At 35.4% G+C, this 19,553-nt stretch overlaps 1 protein-coding gene across 1 annotated transcript in view; it reads right to left on the reverse strand.

Annotated features, from left to right (window-relative positions):
- Positions 1–3,141: 3,141 nt before the first annotated feature.
- Positions 3,142–19,553, reverse strand: part of LOC150088896 (uncharacterized) — a 33,843-nt gene continuing 17,431 nt past the window's right edge. Inside the window, exons 5-7 of the mRNA XM_090370349.1 lie at positions 17,676–17,736; positions 11,783–11,913; positions 3,142–3,197 (exon numbers count right to left, since the gene is read on the reverse strand). Coding sequence (XP_090226475.1) covers positions 3,142–3,197; positions 11,783–11,913; positions 17,676–17,736 — 248 coding nt within the window. The remainder of the gene's footprint in view (positions 3,198–11,782; positions 11,914–17,675; positions 17,737–19,553) is intronic.

The raw sequence follows: 19,553 nt of genomic DNA on the forward strand, positions 1-19,553 counted from the left end.
AGTCTGGATGAACAGAAGTTGTGACAAATGGTTTTGGTAAGGGATTAGAAGGCTCTGCTATTGTTAGGCAAGAGGCTGGTTTTCTGTGCTTAGATTTTTCAGAATAAAGCTTGAATTTATTAATAATTTGTTTACAATTATTGCAAGCTTTTGTGTACATAGAAAATGAATTTGGAGATTTTGATGCAAGCCAATTGACATATGCTTTATTTTTATCCTGAAAAACCCGAGAGCATTTTTTGAAAAGCCATGGGTTAGATAAAAGACAAGAGTTTAGGGTGGAATGCAGTCTACTTATTTATTCTACTTTGCATTAGTATAATGCCAACAATGCGAAGCCAAAAATGAATATGGGGGATCTTCATGTGAGAATTGTGAGTTGAATTGAATCAAAGTGAGAATTGAGGTACCTAGAGTACAGCTAACATTAATTGTGTAATTTGAAGGCTGAGGATGAGAAAAGATAGTGCTAGGTGTTTGGTTTGGATTACCTAGTATTCAAGTAGGAAAATGAATAAGTCATTTAAAGCTACTGATAATAACAAGAGCCTCAGCATTTCTTCCAGCTTGGTCTATGCAACCAGGTTGTTGTTGTTATTTGGTTTTTAGAAGCATTAGCAACTAAGGCCATATTGCTCCGGGAATATGCGGTGGTCATTCCCTGACCTTTCCGCATCCTCCGCATTTGGTGGTGACAGGCTCAAACCCCGGTCTAATCAAGAAGCGCACTGCTGCTGCTCCTTCCCACCTGGCTACGGAGACGCCAGGTGCCATGCAACCAGGAAACTGAAGCCAACTGGAGTTATTAATATCACCAGTGAAAATTACTTCACTCTTAGAAGGAGACAGTAAATGAATTTGATAGAACGTGGCAAAGAGATTTTGAGCCAAAGGTGATAAAAAAAAAAAAAAAAGAAAGTCCAGATTAGGAAGACTCTGACAAAGAATATCATAGTATACATATAAAAGTATACTGCCTTCAAAGTAGAAGGTGCCACAGAGTGAGTAATTAGAACAAATTAGGAAAAGTGAGATGAATGGTGGTCAAGGAAACTGATAGTTGAGATTCTATTAAAAAAAATAATGGGATTTAGAATATAATTTTTTTAGGTGGCAATGGATATCACTGAGAGGAGAAAATTAAATCATGTATATTTGTGAAAATGTACTGGGAAGTTTTTGAGAGGAATAGTTCTCTTTCTGCAGGTAAATTTGTTCTATTAATTCGATTGTTTATTATACGTTGATGAATGAAGTAAAAATTGGAGGTGAGAAGTGAAACATGTAATATAAAATGAGGTTTAGATATGTTGCATAACAAGGTATCCTGCATAAATGTTACTTGGATTCTCTCTCTGGTCACTAGCTGGCAGCATAGAGGTAGCAAAGTATATACTAGCTGATCTGGTTGCATCTTAAGAATGTTGCCAGTCAGTTCAGTTTGGTGGGCGCCTCCGTAGCCAGGTGGGAAGGAGCAGCAGTGCGTAACACACGCTTCTTGATTAGTCCGGGGTTCGAGCCCGTCACCACCAAATACGAAGGATGCGGAAAGGTCAGGGAATGACCACCGCATATTCCCGGAGCAATATGGCCTTAGTTGCTAATGCTCCTAAAAACCAAATAAACAAACAAGTTCAGTTTGGTGGACTATCTAGTAGCCAATCTGCAAATATCAATTTAAGTTGTACTCAAAATGTAAGGAATGTTGTCTTACCATGAGGAGGTGCTGGTGATGCACTAATACCTTGTGACCTTATTTGCCTCATACTTGTTCTTAATGCCTTGTCCCCTCCCCATCTCTAATCTCCAGTTTCAGTGTCAGGAGTTCTGCATTGCCTAGTAAAATAGAAAACCCCACCATCATCTTAAAGCACACCAAGAGATCAAGTACATTGGCCGTGGAATATCTGAACTTGCCAGAGAAGAATACGTTTTTTATGAGTAAAACTGGATATTGATTTCCCTGAAATCAGTATTCAGTTAAATTAATAAATATAAATCCATTTATCCTTGATATGGCTAAGACCAAAGAAGTTTATATATTCGTTGTGACTGTATACATATTGAATTAACGAGTAAGGGCAGCCAGATTTTTACCAACAGTTCACAATGGGCTGTGCACCTTTCTTTGGCAGTGAACAGGATCAAACCTACAACCTCCTTACTTGTGGCTGTGCATGCTGACCACAGCCAGCCAAATTGTAACACATCATAAAACCAGATATATTGCATCTACCCTTTCATTTGTAGACTTATCTGCTTAATTGGTTCCATACAGCCTCCACATATCTGACTTCATCATTTGATAATGATGAATTCAGAGATGTACTTCAGAGCTTTACAAGCAGTATAGTGCTACCATTTAAATGATACCACTTTGCGTTCTCAAAACTCTATACTAGTGTCTGTTTCCCTGTTACTTAAATTTTCCAGTTTTCATGTCACATTTTTGTCTTACTGACCAAGTTATGAGGCTCATTACTAGAAATATAATGTGTACAGACATTTATTGATATTCTTTCACATCAAGAAAAAAAAAATGGTAACTGTGTGTCTCTTTGAAACTTCATGGAAAACTTGCTATTTCAGTGTTTGCAAGTAAATAACAGCCATTACTCTTATTGTGTAGATTTGTGGCAGTGAGCTTTTTAAGTTTATTACATTCATCATTTCTCACTACACCATTTTGCCACTATTCCAGTTGTGAACATTATGTATATACAGTACACATCTTTTTAGTTTACAATGTCAGAATGATAATTATGTGTCTTTACTTATTTATGCAGCATATATGTCTCAAATTTTTTTCTCATTTAGTTAACCCCTGAGTCATGCCTTTCAATTTCTATGTCAGAGATGTTTTACATACTTTGTCTGCAGGACATTTCAAACTTTATTGTCATGGTGATTTAATAATGTGCAAGAAAAGTTAAATGTTTCTTGCATGTTCAGGCTACATTGTAAATAGCATACTGTGCTGTCTGTATAATACAGACAGAACATTATGAAAATTAATACCTTTGTGAGAAAGTTTAGAAGAATTCTGTTTTTAATTAAATAACTAGAATAGATTTTATCACTTTTTTTTTATTGCTTATTTGGTATCTGAGGCGAATCAACCGAAAATACATGTTTCTTCTCTTAATACGTTGTACTGTTACAGCTACTTTCATCTTCACATTCAGTATTTTCACTTCCTGAAATATAATAATAAAGATTACCTTAAAAGAAACATAAAGAAAATAAAACTAATCATTGTATTATTTGATTGTTAAAATTACACGTGTTCGAAGAAAGTGAATTTCATATTTCTAACCCTTTTTCACAATGGTATGTTACATTAATGACTAGCATCACAAATAGAAATATAAACAAGATATTTATTAATAGTTAAGGCAAAGCTAAGTAATATTTGACAGGTGCTCTCAAATTATTCCAAAATGAGCATTTGCAACCTTTATACAACAGTTTTGGTAAACATGACAATTATGGCTGAAATGTTATCAGAAGCCCTCAATTTGCTTCAGTTTATCATTTTAAATGGAAAACAAAATGAAAAGTTCACCAGGTGCAAACTAATATTTAGTTGAACCGCCTCTGGCCCTGATGACAGCAGCACACTGTTGAGGCATTGACAAGATCAATTTCTGAAGTTCGTGATTAACTTTCTAAAGTTAGTTCGTGGTTCCAAACACGAATTATGGCTTCCTGAAGTTCACAAAGGGTCTTTGGTTTCTTTCTGGCAACTGCAGATTCCACACAATGCCAACAGTTCTCTATAGGATTCAGGTTCGGGTTGTTTTCTGGCCAGCTAAGAGTTGTAATGGACCGTTCTTCTAACCATTTTTTCACCTGTAACAAATGTAAACACATTACTGTTGAACCTTCAATGCAGAAATGAAGCTCAAGTAACTGCAGAAGTGCCTATTTACACTTTTCGCCCGATGTCCAGGAGCAGAGTCGTCCTGAAAGATGCAGTTACTTGGCAGGTTGAAATAGTCTAATGGTTGGCAGCAATTTTCCTTCCAATATAGCCAGGTATCCATTGGCATTTACGGAACCTTTTATAAACTGCAGGTGACCTACTCTGCAATACGAAATGCACCCCCATATCATTTGGCTGGAGGGAATTTCACTGTAGACACCATACGGTCTAGATGGTATTCTTCATCATTTCTACGGTGAATCATTTGTCTCCCATCAGAGCGATGCAGGTTGAATTTCTTCTCATCCGAGAAAATAATTGACTTCCACTGCTCGGGGGTCCATTTGACATGCTCCTCACACCAAATTGATCGTGCCTTTTTCATTTTTTGTGTGAGGAGGGGGCTTCTTAAGATGACAGGCTACAATTCCATTTTTGAAGAGGCGTCTTCTGACTGTTATTGCACTTGCTACCACTCCTGTATGTTCTTTCCATTCTCTTTTCAGCTCAGACGAAGAAGCTTTATGGTTTTTAAGGCATAAGCACTTCAAAATGCGGTCCTATTTTGGCATAGAGACTTGTTTTCATCTGGTTCCTTTTTTCCTATCAGCAAAAGAACCAGTATTCTTAAGTTTGGAAAGAAATCTACTCACTGTCGACTGATTACAAGACATTCTATAAGTAATATGACGAGAAGAACATCCTTCCTCACATAAAGCAACAATAGCACTCTTTCTTTGTGGCGTCAACTGCACGTAACTCACTATCCTGACACAAGCAAGGAATGACTGCAACTCTTGCAGAGCGTGCTTATGTAGCTGATGCAATATTACGTCATCACCTACGCGTATCGATCTTATCTGATGCAATATGTAAGAAATATTGCCATATACTTACGTTTTTCGGAAGACAATTACAATTTTAAGGGGTGATGCACTTTGTTTGAACACCAATGTATTATATATTGTGTAATCTTGTGAGGATAATACAGCTCATTAGAAACAATTGACCTGATCGCTCTAGAATTAAATAATGAACTAGGCCAAATTTCAAACTTAGTATGACACATTTTTGACATTAGTATTAGTAGCAACAAATGATGCAAGGAAACATGCTTATATATCATCAAAAAAAAAAAAAAAAAAAGAAAGAAAAACTATCCATATCATGTGTTTATTCTCTCTAATAATTTCTCTTATTCTTCTTTAAATTTATTCAAATTCCATTTCTACAATGCCAAATTGAAGTTCATACCAGTAATCATCAGTTACCCTCTGTCTCAAAGCAAATTTTTATACAATTACCTTGTAGCCATCCTTTTTCAGTTTATGTCCCCTTATGTATGTTGTGAAAAATTCATCAGTCATCCTTATTCTTCAGTTTTGCAAATTACAATGCTAATTGAAGTTTTCTTTCATAGTAAGAATATTGTTTGTGTCTTTAATTAATCTTGTTGCTCTTCTCTGCATCCTTTCCAACAAATCCACATCCTTAAAATGAAGCTTCAGACCTGTATGACCTGGTTGCACTCAAGATGCAACCAATGGATAAAATGCATGGGATAATTTATAATCATCGCGTGCATTTTACCACCAGTTCATGTGATAAAATGCGCAACATCCATTTTACAATGGGATAATCATCCCCTTGTCTCTGCTGGCAAAATTCCTATATAATTCACAGAATCCTATGAGCTATCCTAGCAGACTGCTTGCACTGCTCAGAAAACTTCATGTGTTAAGTTACCCCAGGTCTTTTTTGTTCTCCACCATAGACTGAGAAATTGCCATTTCTCAGTCTAATTTTTCCAGGTCTTGTTGGAGTGGTACCTCCTGATTCCTGTCATTAACCACCCTGCCAACCTTTGTATCACCTGCAAACTTAGACAATAAGCATGATATGCCTTCATCAATATCTTTAATAAATATTGAGAAAAGGAGCCCAACACTGAATCCAGAGGGACTCCACCAATAACATTAGTTCCAGGAAAAGCAGTGGCTGTTAATAATATCTTTCTCTTCCTACCTCATCACTCAACCATCCCTTTATCCATATCAGAAATTTATCCCTAATAACATAGTGCTTTGTTCTGTACAGCAATCTTTAATTTGGAACAGTATCAAAAGCTTTATTGAAATCTAAGTATATGATGTCAAAATTAATTTTTGCATCTAGTTTTTTTGTTACTGTGTCATATTAGTCAATCAGATTGGTCAGACAAGATTTCCCCTTAACAAATATATGATGTAATTTCCATATAACTGCAGCCCATTCTCTGTTAAGGTGATCCTGCATTACTTCCTTAACCACTGAAACCATTATTTTCCCTGGAAGAGAGGTCAAGCTTGCAGCTCTGTAATTATCTACTTTGTCCTTTGACTCTACCTTTGTGAAAACAGGAGACATTAGCACATCTCCAGCCTGTAGGAACCCCCCCTCACCCCAAGGATGTAATCTTAATGATGATAATGGTTTTCTTACCTCCTTTGTTGCTTCCTTTAATATAATTGGATAGATGCCATCAACCCCAGATGCTTTATTCATTTTTAGCTTCAGTACTTTCACTTCCACTTTCCTCTCAGTTATCACAAAATCATTTAACTTCTGTTATCCCTAAAAATGTCTTCACACATGAATGTAGGTGCCAAAATATTTAGTTTGTCAGCAACCTAACAGGATCATCATATCTTATGGGTCAATGTGGGTCATCTCTTTCCTTCTAATGTTAAGATAAGCAAAGAATTCTTTGCATGCTGCTTAGCCAAATACTTGTAATCTGTCTTATCTTGCTTAGTGACTTAAGTGCAGACTACTTTGTATTTACTGTAGGTCTGTCCCCTGATAATTTATAATCATCCCATGCATTTTATTCACCAGTTCATGTGACATCCATTTTTGGTTTAAATCTTGAACAGTATCTCTTAGTTGGTGTAAAAAGCGCAGTAGCTTCCTACTTCCCTTTATGCTTTCCATTTAGAATTTGCAATTGGTTCACCTGAAAAGAATTGTCAAAGAAAGTTTGTCAGAAATCTTAATTTAATCATCAATGGCTACACCATTTAGACCAGTGTGGTTCATCCCTTTCTTTTTTGTGTTAACATAATATGCCTCAGCTTACCTAACCCTCTTAGTGACTTGATAGTAGACTAATTTGTATTTACTATAAGTTTCTGTGTCCCTGCTACGTTACATCCATTTTGGTCTAAACCTTGAACAGTATTCTTAGATGGTATAAAAAGCCTAATAATATCTACAATTACTTCCTAAATCGTTCCCATTTAGAATTTGCAGTTGGTCCTACTGAAAAAAATTTAAAAACTAATACCATTGTAATTCTTGTTTATGCTCTCACACGACCACTAGATAGAGGAGTTTACATTAAATATTTTGTCAATGAATATAATTGATATGTCATTGAATAATCATTAACTGTATTTTGTAGTCACACAGGCTTGAACTATGGTCCAATCAAAGTGTGTGCACTTTGCACCCTTATGTCTGACCACTCAAATACGTTGGGCCTATTAGTCACCTTTATGAAAGCAAAATCCTTTCTCTTTCCTCTTGATAGTAGTTATATCTTTATGTAAATCCCACATCAATGCAATATGATTACTACCACTCAGTGTTCCTTTATCTGGAAAAGTCCAAACGTTTCACACTATTTTCAACAGTAGGAACTTAGCTGATGTTGGCCTGTCACAGTGTAAATGTGAGGTCATACTGTGGGCATGTTATGCAGCATTGAAAGAGTGCCTTATGGTACATAAAGCACTTGCTTATGGAGTGCAGCCTTAGTACAGTGGTTCCAATATAGTTTGAAATTATATTATTCTGAGTGTAGTGCATATTTGAAATTTTTTTATAATTATTTAAAAATACTAGACTAATATAAGCAATATATCTTAATACTATATATATATATATATATATATATATATTAATGTTTGACTATTCTTATTCAGAAATTCTTCAACATATTTCTTTGATTTGTTTATGCCATATTTTTTCCTTTCCAGTACAAGTTTATGCGATAATATGAATTAAAAGTATAAGTGGAAGAGGCGACAAATCCCCTGAGGAAAGAACAGGCTGGCTGCCTGAGGAAAGAGGTAGTGCTGGCTGCAGCTATCAGAGTCCAAGCAACTGACAATGCCAGATGTTGGAATTTCTGAGAAAACAGAACTTGCAGTAACTATACAATTTGCTCTTATAACAGATAAGAGTATCAGTAGGGGGAGCCTATGAGGAAATGATGAAGGTATTTGGAAATTCCCTCTTTATGTCAGCATGTAGTCAGAGGAATTTTCACAATGGAGATACATAAAGTAGAGTATGATTTAAAAAAAAAAAAAAAACTGTCATAGGGCATATTTATACACTAATTTTTTTCATCATCATATGATGGATTATACATTAGTTTAATAATAATATATTCCAAACTGTTTGGGACTTGGTATTACTAATTACTAATTTTAAGTAAAGCACTATGTGCTCATTTGTGTAACAGATGAAAATGCATGAAGGTTATGGCGGTTTTGTGTTTTTGTTTTTTTGACTTCTTTTTTTTTTTTTTTTTTTTTTGTTCACAGGCAGTAGAGCTCACAATGGAAGAAAGGAGCTGTGATGAAAATTTAATTCAGAATGAGGGAAATATGTTGACTAATAGCCACTACTATGCTTAGTATATGGGGACTTTCATCAGATTGCATGGTTCACAGTTCTACCAGGTGATATTGGATATACAGGTAACCTGATGAAGATCAAGATGGTTGACATACAGGTTATAGCCATTGAACCTCTGCAAGAATTCTGAGTAATGAACTGGAGATGACCAAAGTGAGAGCTGTGTAGGTACTTTGCATGCTCATAAAGTCACAATGGTTGGACCATTTTAATCCATCATACAGACTCATATGATAACAAACCAAATTCTACTCTTCCAATTGACTGGACCTTTACTGACCAAATTCTACTTGTCCAGTTGACCGGACCTTTACTGACCAAATTCTGCTTATCCAGTTGACTTCATCAACTTCATTATAATTGAGGTGGATCCCTTTGTACTATGTCCGTGGAAACTGTCTCTGCCACAAAAACATTTTCAGTCGGTTTCTTCTACTAAAGCCTTAATGGGTGGATTGTGTCATTGCTCTCTCAAACATCAGTTCAATCCAAATCTGCTTGTCACTCCCATTAAGACAGGAGGAATTTTAATGCATTTTTTTTTTTTTTTTTTTTTTTTTTTCACAGGCTGTCACTAAGTTTCTTGGGTGAAAGCTGAATGATATTTCTCACAGAAATACTGATTTTTCATCAAGAAAAATAAGCAGGCTGGCCATGGCATACATTAAATATTTTACAGACATCATAAACTATAGCTGCCACCTTGTGATATTAATTGTATTGATAAGAATATTGTAACCACTGACCTGAACATTAAAATAAGTATAAAAGAAATAAAAATGTTACAACATAACGATATTAAAAGTAAATAAAATCAAATAAAATGTGTGGTATAGCAATTAAAAGCGATATGACTATAATACACACAAAACAGCAAATAAGTGATAAAATAAGCATGCAAGGGCTTTCAAGGCATAGGAACCTCTTTATCTTTTCTTTTCTTCTGTCCACCAGGCTCAATGCACAGAGTACTGAAGTAATGGCAGCAGCTTGTCTTACACCCCAGAAGCTACAACCATCCGGTTGTAGCTTCTGGGGGTGTATGACAAGCTGTTGTCATTACTTCAGTCTAAGTAATAAAAAAGAAGTCCCTAAAAGAGGGACTTCTTTTCCTGTAAAAGAGGTCCCTATGCCCCGAAAGCTTCTTGTATTTATTTTATTGCATATTTGCTGTTTCGCGTTTATTATATTTATATCACTTTTAACTGCTATACTGCACATTGTATTTCTTTTATTTATTTTTAATATCTTTTATGCTTGTAACAGTTTTGTTTCTTTTAGTTATTTTAATGCCTGTGCATTTTTATTTTGGTTTTAAATAAATCATTTAATGTTCAGGTCAGTGGTTATAACATTCTTATCAATATCTAATGCCTGAAGTCTCTTTTATTATAATCTTAATTGTCTCAGTGCAAATTCTAAATAGCTTCCATCTTTTGCTAAGGAGGTTCCTTATGCATTTTTCTTTTTTTTTTTTTTTTTTTTTTTGAGACAATGAGAACTCATATCAGTCCACATGTAAAAAACTCAGTTTAAACATGTGTATGTTTAAACTGAGTTTTTAAACACCAGTTGACAAATTATCAATAGCCAGTCAGTTTGACATTAATGCTTCACTACACAAGACAAGCATTTAAGGGAATTTTGTTGTAAAACATATGGCTCTGTAAAAGCCCTTAATGTTACAATTTATCAGTTTGAAACCATGCATTAAGAAACATTTGTCATGTGCTATAATGATTAGCAGCAAAGGGGCAGTTGAGCATGTGTAGATAAATCAGGTAATTGTGTTGAAATGCAACAGTAAGTTTTACTGAGAACTGTGGGTAGTACATAATGTAGAGGACAATGATATATATACTCTGTGACTGTATTTGGTAATGTTTGATATACTGTATTTAAGTAGTTATTTATCAGATTAGGAAATAGGATAGCATGGAGGAAAACAAAGTAGAAGTCCAGTCCAGAAGGACTACACCCACTTGTATAACAGATTTGGATTTATCAGTATCCTGGCAGTTTTTTTTTTTTTTTTTTTCTAGTATGCTTGTATTTATTTGATTCACAATTTATACTTCTTTGAAACTGAACAAATTGTTAAAATCCCTATCCTTTACACCATACTTCTAAAATTACTTTAATAATTTTAAAATGAAGCCTAGACTAAATTTTTCATACCTGCCTCTCTGTAGTTTGGCTAGGTTTCATTGACATCTTTAAGCTGTTACTCATTTGTAGAAATTTAATTTTGATTTGTCTGATTTTAGGGTCAAATGGACATCTAGAATGTCACTGCATGGATTTGATGTCATCTTCATCAGATCCAGGCTTGACCAGATGTTTAACTGAAAAGAGGATAGTAATATAGATTAGTCATGGACCATATTTTTGAAGACAAGATCTCTGATAACAAGGTATGCCCACTCTCTGTACACCCCTGAAAAAATCTCCATTCTCCAGTAATTATTATTGCAGTCTGGTACTCCAGGTCTTTTATCTTGGACAGTCCTAGCCAATCTCCAGCTGACACTGCAGCAGTCTTCCTGCCCAGAGATTTGCTTCCCAACTTAGCACCTCTTATACTGTCAAGTTCATGCTATAGATGGCAAGTTAGAATGTCAATAGATCATGTCATCACAACTTATAACATTCTAATAGAGAAGAGATAGGTGACTGCATACATTTGCAGAAGCCCAGTCTCTTCGACATATTAACCCTACAGAATCTCCCATGGTCTGCATGTGGCTGACTTTGACAGTAGTATTCCATAAAGAGGCAGTCTTTTCTCTTTGATATGAATGGGTTATTAAGTAGTGTATGTATATAAATATTTCATGTATCATTTTGTATTTTATGTACATTTGACTTTACTGAAAATGAGTTAAGGGTTTGAAACCTCCATATGTGTAAATTTTTGCTACATAATTTATTGTTAATGACATTAAAATGCAACTAACAACTAGTGTAAAAGAGTGAATTGTGTTATAATTAAATAGTAGACATTTTAAATTCCTTGGGTTGGAGAAGAAAAAAAAAAAAGAATAAATACTAATAAATGAAATTAAAACTATTAGTTACAAATAAAATAGCCAATTTATTATTAGTTTCAAGAAGGAATATTAAAGTTTTTTAAGTGAAATCTCTCATTATAGAATAAAGCACAGAGCTTACTTTCATCACAGAGCATTCCTTTCCATCCTTCTTTGCAATTGCATTCCCAGGGTTCCTTACACGTTCCATGCTTACATCCAGGATAGGGAAAGCACTGATCGCAGTACATTCCATGCCAACCTACTTGACACCTACAGATAAAAATTTACCATTAAATTGTGATATTTTTATTGGATCATTTTTGAATGTTGCAATGCCATTTTGTTCTCTAAATAGCAGGAATTTGGTGGGGTATTTGGTGCTTGTGTTATTTGCTATGTAGTGTTTAAAATTAGATAACTTTTTACTGTTTGCATTAACATTCCGGAAAGTCCTCTATGTAAATATCTCTCTCTCTCTGCGCACGCGCATGTGTGTGTGTGTGTGTGTGTGTGTGTGTGTGTGTGTGTGTGTGTGTGTGTGTGTGTGTGTGTGTGTGTGTGTAAGCAAGCAACAAAAGCACTTTAAAGTTATTTTATTTAGCACCTTCAACCTGGCATACAGTATATTACTATTATTAAAAACATATTGGTTCAAGTATACTATATTAATATAGTATATATACACAGGATGGATGCTTTCCTGGGTATTGTTATCACAATTGGAACAGAATATAAGTGAAATAGGCTTTTGTTGCATCTGATAAGAAAAAAAAAAAAAACATCAGTTTCCCTTTTGCCGACCGGGCTAGCTGGGTGGGTAAAGTGCCTGCCTGGCAACCCAAAGGTCGCAGGTTCGAATCCCGCCTCGGGCTTGGATCAAAGTACTGCAAAAACCTTGGGAGGTGCATTATGGCCACAGAAGCCGATGCGCCAACAACTACAAAAAAAAAAAAAAAAAAGTTTCCCTTTTCATATCATACTCTATTCAGTGACAGGAAGCACTCATACAGTTCCTCTCTGAACTTCCCCAAGTTGTCAACCTCAATTGCTGGCAGGATAATTTATTCCCATAGTCAACCATTCATTAGCTAAAGGTAAACTCTGAGATTGTCTGCTGGTACTCATCTTCAGTTTATATTTATGCTCCTGGTTCTTGTCTTCCCTATCAGTGAGAATAGCATGCTCTTATTCATTTCACTCATTCCCTTTAGGACATTATACACCTAAATCAGGTCTCTTTCTTGGGTGTCTAGTTTTTTATCTCTGCAAATTATACCTTTGAACTCATTCTTTTTCTCCTTAATGTCAAAGTTGTTTCCCACCAGTCTAGTCACTCTTCTCTGCACTCACTGAGAAGGATTCTCCTCCCCAGATATGGCTTTGAGATAATACGGTATTCCAAATGCAAAAAAGTAGACTCGTGGTGACTCACATAACAGAACTGTAACTTCCTTTTCTGTACATGCAAAGGTCTGGTAAATAATTGATAAGATACTGGCTTCCTGTTTGTTTGTATTGCATTGCATGATGAATTATGTCTGCCTGTATCATCACTGCCAAGTCCATCTCACTGTTTACCACCTTTAACTCCTCTCTAATCTATAAGTTGTCTTTGAGTTATTATTTACTGGGTGTAGGGACCTTATAATTTGGAAACAAACTGCAATTACTAGTTTCTTGACCATCTGTATAGCCAGTTCATTTTTAAGCAGTAGGGCTGGTTGTGATCATTTACAAATCTCCAAATCATTCCTGAAAATTTTGATAACTTGTTTTGTGTGCTCCAAACAGTTTCACTTAAGAAACTTATAAACAAGAGGGGGTTCCCCAGCACCTTATCTCCAAGAAACTAGACTCATGACTCTGGCAAACTCTGAAGGATGTTCATTTATAAATAACTACCCTCAGTTTCCTCTCCTTCATCCACCCCTATAATGTTGGAATTATGGACAAGATCCACTTGAGGACCTTGCCCATAATCCCAACTTGAGGACCTTGCCCATAATCCCAATTTGAATAGTAGCTATTCATGAGAGAATATGTTAAATGCTTTCCTGAAGTCAGTTATTTCTTGAATCTAACTGCTTAGTAATGATGTCGCATTAATTAAACAGGCTAGATGAGCATGATTTCTCCTTTTTAAACCCATGCTCCAAACCTTTAGGATTCCATAATTTTATCCACCATAGAAGTTACTTTACAATTACAGAAGTAACTTTACGGTTACTTCTGTAATTGTAAAGTAATGCAGTTCAGGTGAATTTTCCCTGAGTGCAGCAATGATTTCATAATGAATCCCTGTGGTTTGCTGCCTCCTTCAGAAATAGAAGGAAATGCAGCTTTACAATCACCCTTTCCATATACCCTACATAAAGTCAATTGAAATCATTGTGGTAGGGAAACAATTTTTCTGTTTTATATAAAATAGAGATATAAAACTTGTAATTTTTCTCTCTTTTTTTTTTGCATGCAGATACTTTTAGTCTTGTGATTTCACTTACCTACATTTTTATTGTGTAAAAATGCTTTTTTTTATCACTTTGTGTTTTTGTATAGGAGCATATGGGGGAGTCTGCAAGGAGTCTGCAGGTTGGAATCACTGGGAAAATCCTTAGATGGATAGAAGGATGGCTTCAGGGCAGGAGGCAGAGGGTTGTGATAAATGGCTACTCCTCAGATTGGGTTGATGTAAGAAGGGGTTGTTGTTGTTTTTAATTTTCATAAACAACATTGATGAAGGGATAGAGGGCGTGATGTCTAAATTTGCAGATGATGTTCAAATTGGTAGAGTAGTTAATGATCACTGTCAAGCTGAGCTTCTTCAGAGAGACCTAGATAGACTTCAAGAATGGTCAGAAAAATGGCAGCTGTGCTTTAATCCAACAAAGTGTAAGGTATTACACCTGGGAAACAGTAATCCCAAAAAAACTTATTCACCCAGTACTGGAGGAAAGGGACTTGGATGTTACGATACGGTCAGACATGAAATTCTCTGAGCATTGTAAACAGGTTGCAAGGAAGGCCCATGGTGTCGATGATCTATCAAACTTTTGCAAGTAGAGATAGGGACGTGATAATCCCATTATATAAGGCTTATGTTAGACCACACTTGGAATACTGTTTTCAAGTATGGAGACCGCACCTAAAGAAAGACATCGAGCTTCTTGAAAGGGTGCAAAGAAGGGTAACTCACCTGGTGAGATTGGCAAAAGGGCATCCTTATGAAGAAAGACTTCGAATATGTGGGTTGCAGAGTATGGAAACTAGACACCTTAGAGGAGATTTGATTGAGGTGTTTAAGGCTCTGAGAGGCATCAGTAAAATGAATGAGGACAAAATTTTCAAGATTATAAATGATGCTAGAACTAGGGGACATAAATTCAAGTTACGGGGGGGAAATGTTTAGATTGGACTGCAGGAAGTTTTATTTTAGCCAGCGAGTTATAAATTACTGGAATAAGTTGCCTTCATGGGTGGTAGAGGCCGACAGTTTGGGGAAATTCAAAGGTCATCTGGATAGTACTTTCGGGTAAGGGAAGCGCATAGGATGATAGGTTTAATTTCCTTTTTATTTATATTTTATTTTATTTTTTTTAATTATTATTATTTAGTTATTTATTTTATTTATTTATTTTTTTTTTGTTTTTATCATTGTTTTGTTCGGATTTTTTTTTTTTTTTTGGCTGGTGCAGCATAAGCCATAGGCTTTCTTGCACCATGCGGCCGTTACTAATACTAATACTAACGCTCTCTCAAGTCTGGCCACAGGATTGGATCTTTCAGTGCAGAATACTCTGGTTCCGCAGGAGGTGGTCTTACTGAGACTTTTAATTGTAAGGGAAATTCGAAATATATCCTGTAATAAATATCGATAAATTGCCAGGTGCGAAAATTTTCAGCTATCAGTGTTTTAAATGTTAGTAAGGTAGTCCATGTGGGTACCAATGACTTAAAACATAACCAAACCGATGATAGTCAAAAAATATAAGGTCATGCTGGAAAAATGTGGCGAGAAGAGACAAAATGTTTCAGTCGGCAACCCTGCCCAGACATAGTAACATGGAAATATGATGAAAACCTTATGGATTAACACTAGAATTGAGACACATGGTAATTATAATTTATGATTTAGTACACTTTGTAAGGACATTAAATTATATACTTTTCATCAGAATTACATTTCTCTACCTCTATGGAAATTCCTTATATGGATATAATTTGTGGATAGTGTTTTTCAAATGATATTCCATGAGGAGGATGGTTTATCATAACTAGTATTCCATTTTGTTAACAACTACAACAGATGAAATAAAAATATATGCAGTAGAGTCTCAAAGTTTGCATAATCAAAGTATGTGACCCTGCTCATTTGCAACTTACCTCCTGATTTATACTTCTGTTCGCGATTTATAATTCTAGCTTGTCATGTATGTTTTGTAATGGCAGTTGGTGACAAATGAAAGGGGAAGGGAAAGAATGGAAAGGAAAAGGTAGATGTCATAGTGGATGTGCAGTGTCAGTTTTCATTCTGATGAATAAAACTTTTGTACTTTAACTAGATAATACCTTATGGATTAATAAGAATAATAATGTGTCTTTAGCCTAAATAAAATATACAGTAGGGTCTCAAAGTTTGTGTAATCAGAGTATGTGACCCTGCTCCTATGCAACTGACCTCCTGATTCATACTTCTGTTCGTGACTCATAATTCTAGCTTGTCATATTTTATGATGATAAATGAGGATTCATCTGGATTATATAAGATTAATAAGGATGATAATGTGTCTTTAGGTGCATCTAAAGACACATTATCATCCTAAAGGTGCATCTATGAGGATGGATTTGCCTTGACCATACTTTATTTAAGATTTATGTACATTTAATTTTCAGAAATAAAATGTATATACACATGAACACTCTATATAGGAGTTCATCTGGTTTTACCTTATTACAGTAGTTTTCTATAGGGGGGAAACCCAATTTATGAAAGGTACTAGGAACCTAACTGTTGCATACTTTGAGACCCTGCTGTACGTATAATAATTATTATGTGAAAGAACATGTTCTTACTGCACTGCCAGGATAGCTATAAACTGATGAGTGCTGTGATCTTAGCCAATGGTATTTTAAAAAAGAATTATTGTTGGTAGTAGTCCGTTGCATAAGAATAGTGGATTCATAGCACATTTCTTGCAGAAGAAGGTTGCCATCAAGTATTACTATTCAGACCAAAAATTTTCTATTTTTTCATATATTTTTATTCATAGCATTAATACCAAATTAGGGATGCAATCCTGGATAAAGTCCTGAGAAAGTAAAATGTGATAAGGGGCTGGTAAGTGTTTATTAGTGCAAAAACACACCTCAGGCCGTGTGATATACCATTTTTTTTTGGTGAAAATTTAAAAAAAATTTTTCAGTAATAGGTTTCTTTGTGGAAAATTTTTGACTTCCACTCAAAACTAGTAACTAGTTTAGCATCAAGCAAAAAGTGCCCTTGGGAGGTAATGACTCAGATAGCATTGCTGCTCTTACACACTGGAAAAACTCCTGCATTCAATTTCTCTTATAGGAGGGACTTTTGGGTGGGAGGTTTCATGTTTCCCCATAAATTAAATTTTCCATGCCATAAAACTGGACTTGGAATATAACTTAACACAGGTAGACATGGAATATGTGCAATTTACAGACACATGTTGGTGTTTCATGGCCTTGGCTGCCACAGTGCTTATTCAGAGTAGATGACATTTTAAAACATTTGCTATATAAGTTTTATTGAATTACCTTATTATTAGTGTTATTTGAATTTCAGACTATTTTCGCAGTGCTACATAAAAAAAAAACAAAAAAAGTTTGAACCACTTCTATAGAAACCTATCAATACATACAAGATACATAAATTTCTTCTGCTACCATAAGAACTGCATTATGACCTCTGCATGTAATGTGATAAGATACCTCCAAGGTGATATTTATATTTTAAAATTATAACCTCTTAGGATTTAAGAATTATAAAATGCATTTTTACTTACCTACATTCATTAGGCTTTGTGCAGTATCCATAGTTAGTATGACAATTTGGGTGACAAATTGCTAAGGAAGAAAATTATGTCATTCATATTAAGCATCTTGCTGAAATAGGTTTAGTAACTAGCTTAATTATAGTTTATGTATAGATTATATATTATTATTTTATTAATTAAAATGTTAATAATAAATATTGGTTTTGGGGGTTACTCAGTTCTAAGGACATTATTATAGTATAGTATTAATAGAGGGGGCTAGCCAGGTGGGTAAAGTGCCTGCCTGGCAACCCAAAGGTCATGGGTTCGAATCTCGCCTCAGGCTTGGATCAGAGTAAAATGCAAAAACTTTGGGAGGTGCATTATGGCCATAGAAGCCGATGCGCCAACAACTAACAAAAAAAAAAAAATAATAATAATAGAGGGAACATGATGCAAAACAGCTAGGCTTACTCATCATCAGCCTTTAAAAAAAATAATAAATAAATGTTATTTAGTTTTGTCAGATATCTCCAGCCCTTCCTAAAATATACATAAGACCTCTAATTCTACCAGATTAAGTAGAAATTTATTCCAGAAATTAATAATCCTTTCACTAAAAGAGAATTTTTGTATATCTAACCTACAGCTGTCTTTCCTTAATTTAACATGTCCTCAAGTTTGTGCCACCTGGCATGATTATTGCACAACCACAACTGTGGGTAGGGAAGCAGTTCCACTTCTTTTCTTACTCTCCCTCCCACATTGGATGACTATTCCTAATATGGGCCATGCATGCTTTTTCTCTAAAGCTAATGTGTTTATTCACTTTGAATGTTATGTGGGCAGAAAAATCAGGATACTTCATGAGGAAAACCCTGCTCCCTCTGCCCAAGATCAACTAACTCCACCCTGATTGAAGAGGCCTAAAGAATTTCTCCAGCTATAAACAGGAATTCCAAATAAGTAAGGGAGAAAATTGTCATATGGCAATGTATCATGCAAACTAAGCTGCTCTGGAGGACAGTTTGTGCCACCTGCAAATAAAAAATAACCACATCATTCATAGGCTATGGAGCAGTGAGTCATATTACAGTCTTTTAAGATGAGATGGTTAAGAGTGAGCGAGGAGAATATCTGGGGGAATGTAATCTACTGTAGTGCACTGTTTGTTATTTTGGTTTTTAGGAGCATTAGCAACTAAGGCCATATTGCTCCGGGATATGCAGTGGTCATTCCCTGACTTTTCCGCATCCTCCGTATTTGGTGGTGACGGGCTCGAACCCCGGGCTAATCAAGAAGCGTGTGCTACGCACTGCTGCTCCTTCCCACCTGGCTACGGAGGCACCGTAGTGCACTGTACCCACAATGAAGTTTGGAGAAGGTGGGGTCAAGGTGTGGTACTACTATTTATAATTCTTACTTGGACCATTGGGTGTAATGTCAAAAATCATCAATGATGAATCATACACTGATATTTTGGACAATGTTATGGCCACAAATTGGGAGCCCTTTGGAAATAAGCCTTCCATGTTCCAGCATGATAATGCTCCATCCCTTATAGCAAACAACTAACCACCCCAGAATCCAATCAACCCATGTTGGGTGAATTGGAGTGTTGGATCAGGGCACGGTCAATATTCCCCACTTCCATTGATCAAAAGTGTTCAGTGACAAGTTGATACTGTTATTGGGGCCAAAGTGGACTTACTCCTTATTAATTTTTCATTAAGATGTATTTTCCCACATGATAGCATTTTAATACTTTTTAGTAGAATAGTGTGTGTAAATTAAATTAAAAAAGGTAAAAAAAAAAAAAAGAGAGATAAAATGTCTCCACAGTTTATATTTTTATTTACTCCTTCCAAATATTTCTCTCTCTTTAAATCTATATAAGATCACTGACTC

This window comes from Mastigoproctus giganteus, chromosome 3 (assembly GCF_048544385.1).
Source record: "Mastigoproctus giganteus isolate SK-2022 chromosome 3, ASM4854438v1, whole genome shotgun sequence".
Taxonomy (NCBI): domain Eukaryota; kingdom Metazoa; phylum Arthropoda; class Arachnida; order Uropygi; family Thelyphonidae; genus Mastigoproctus; species Mastigoproctus giganteus.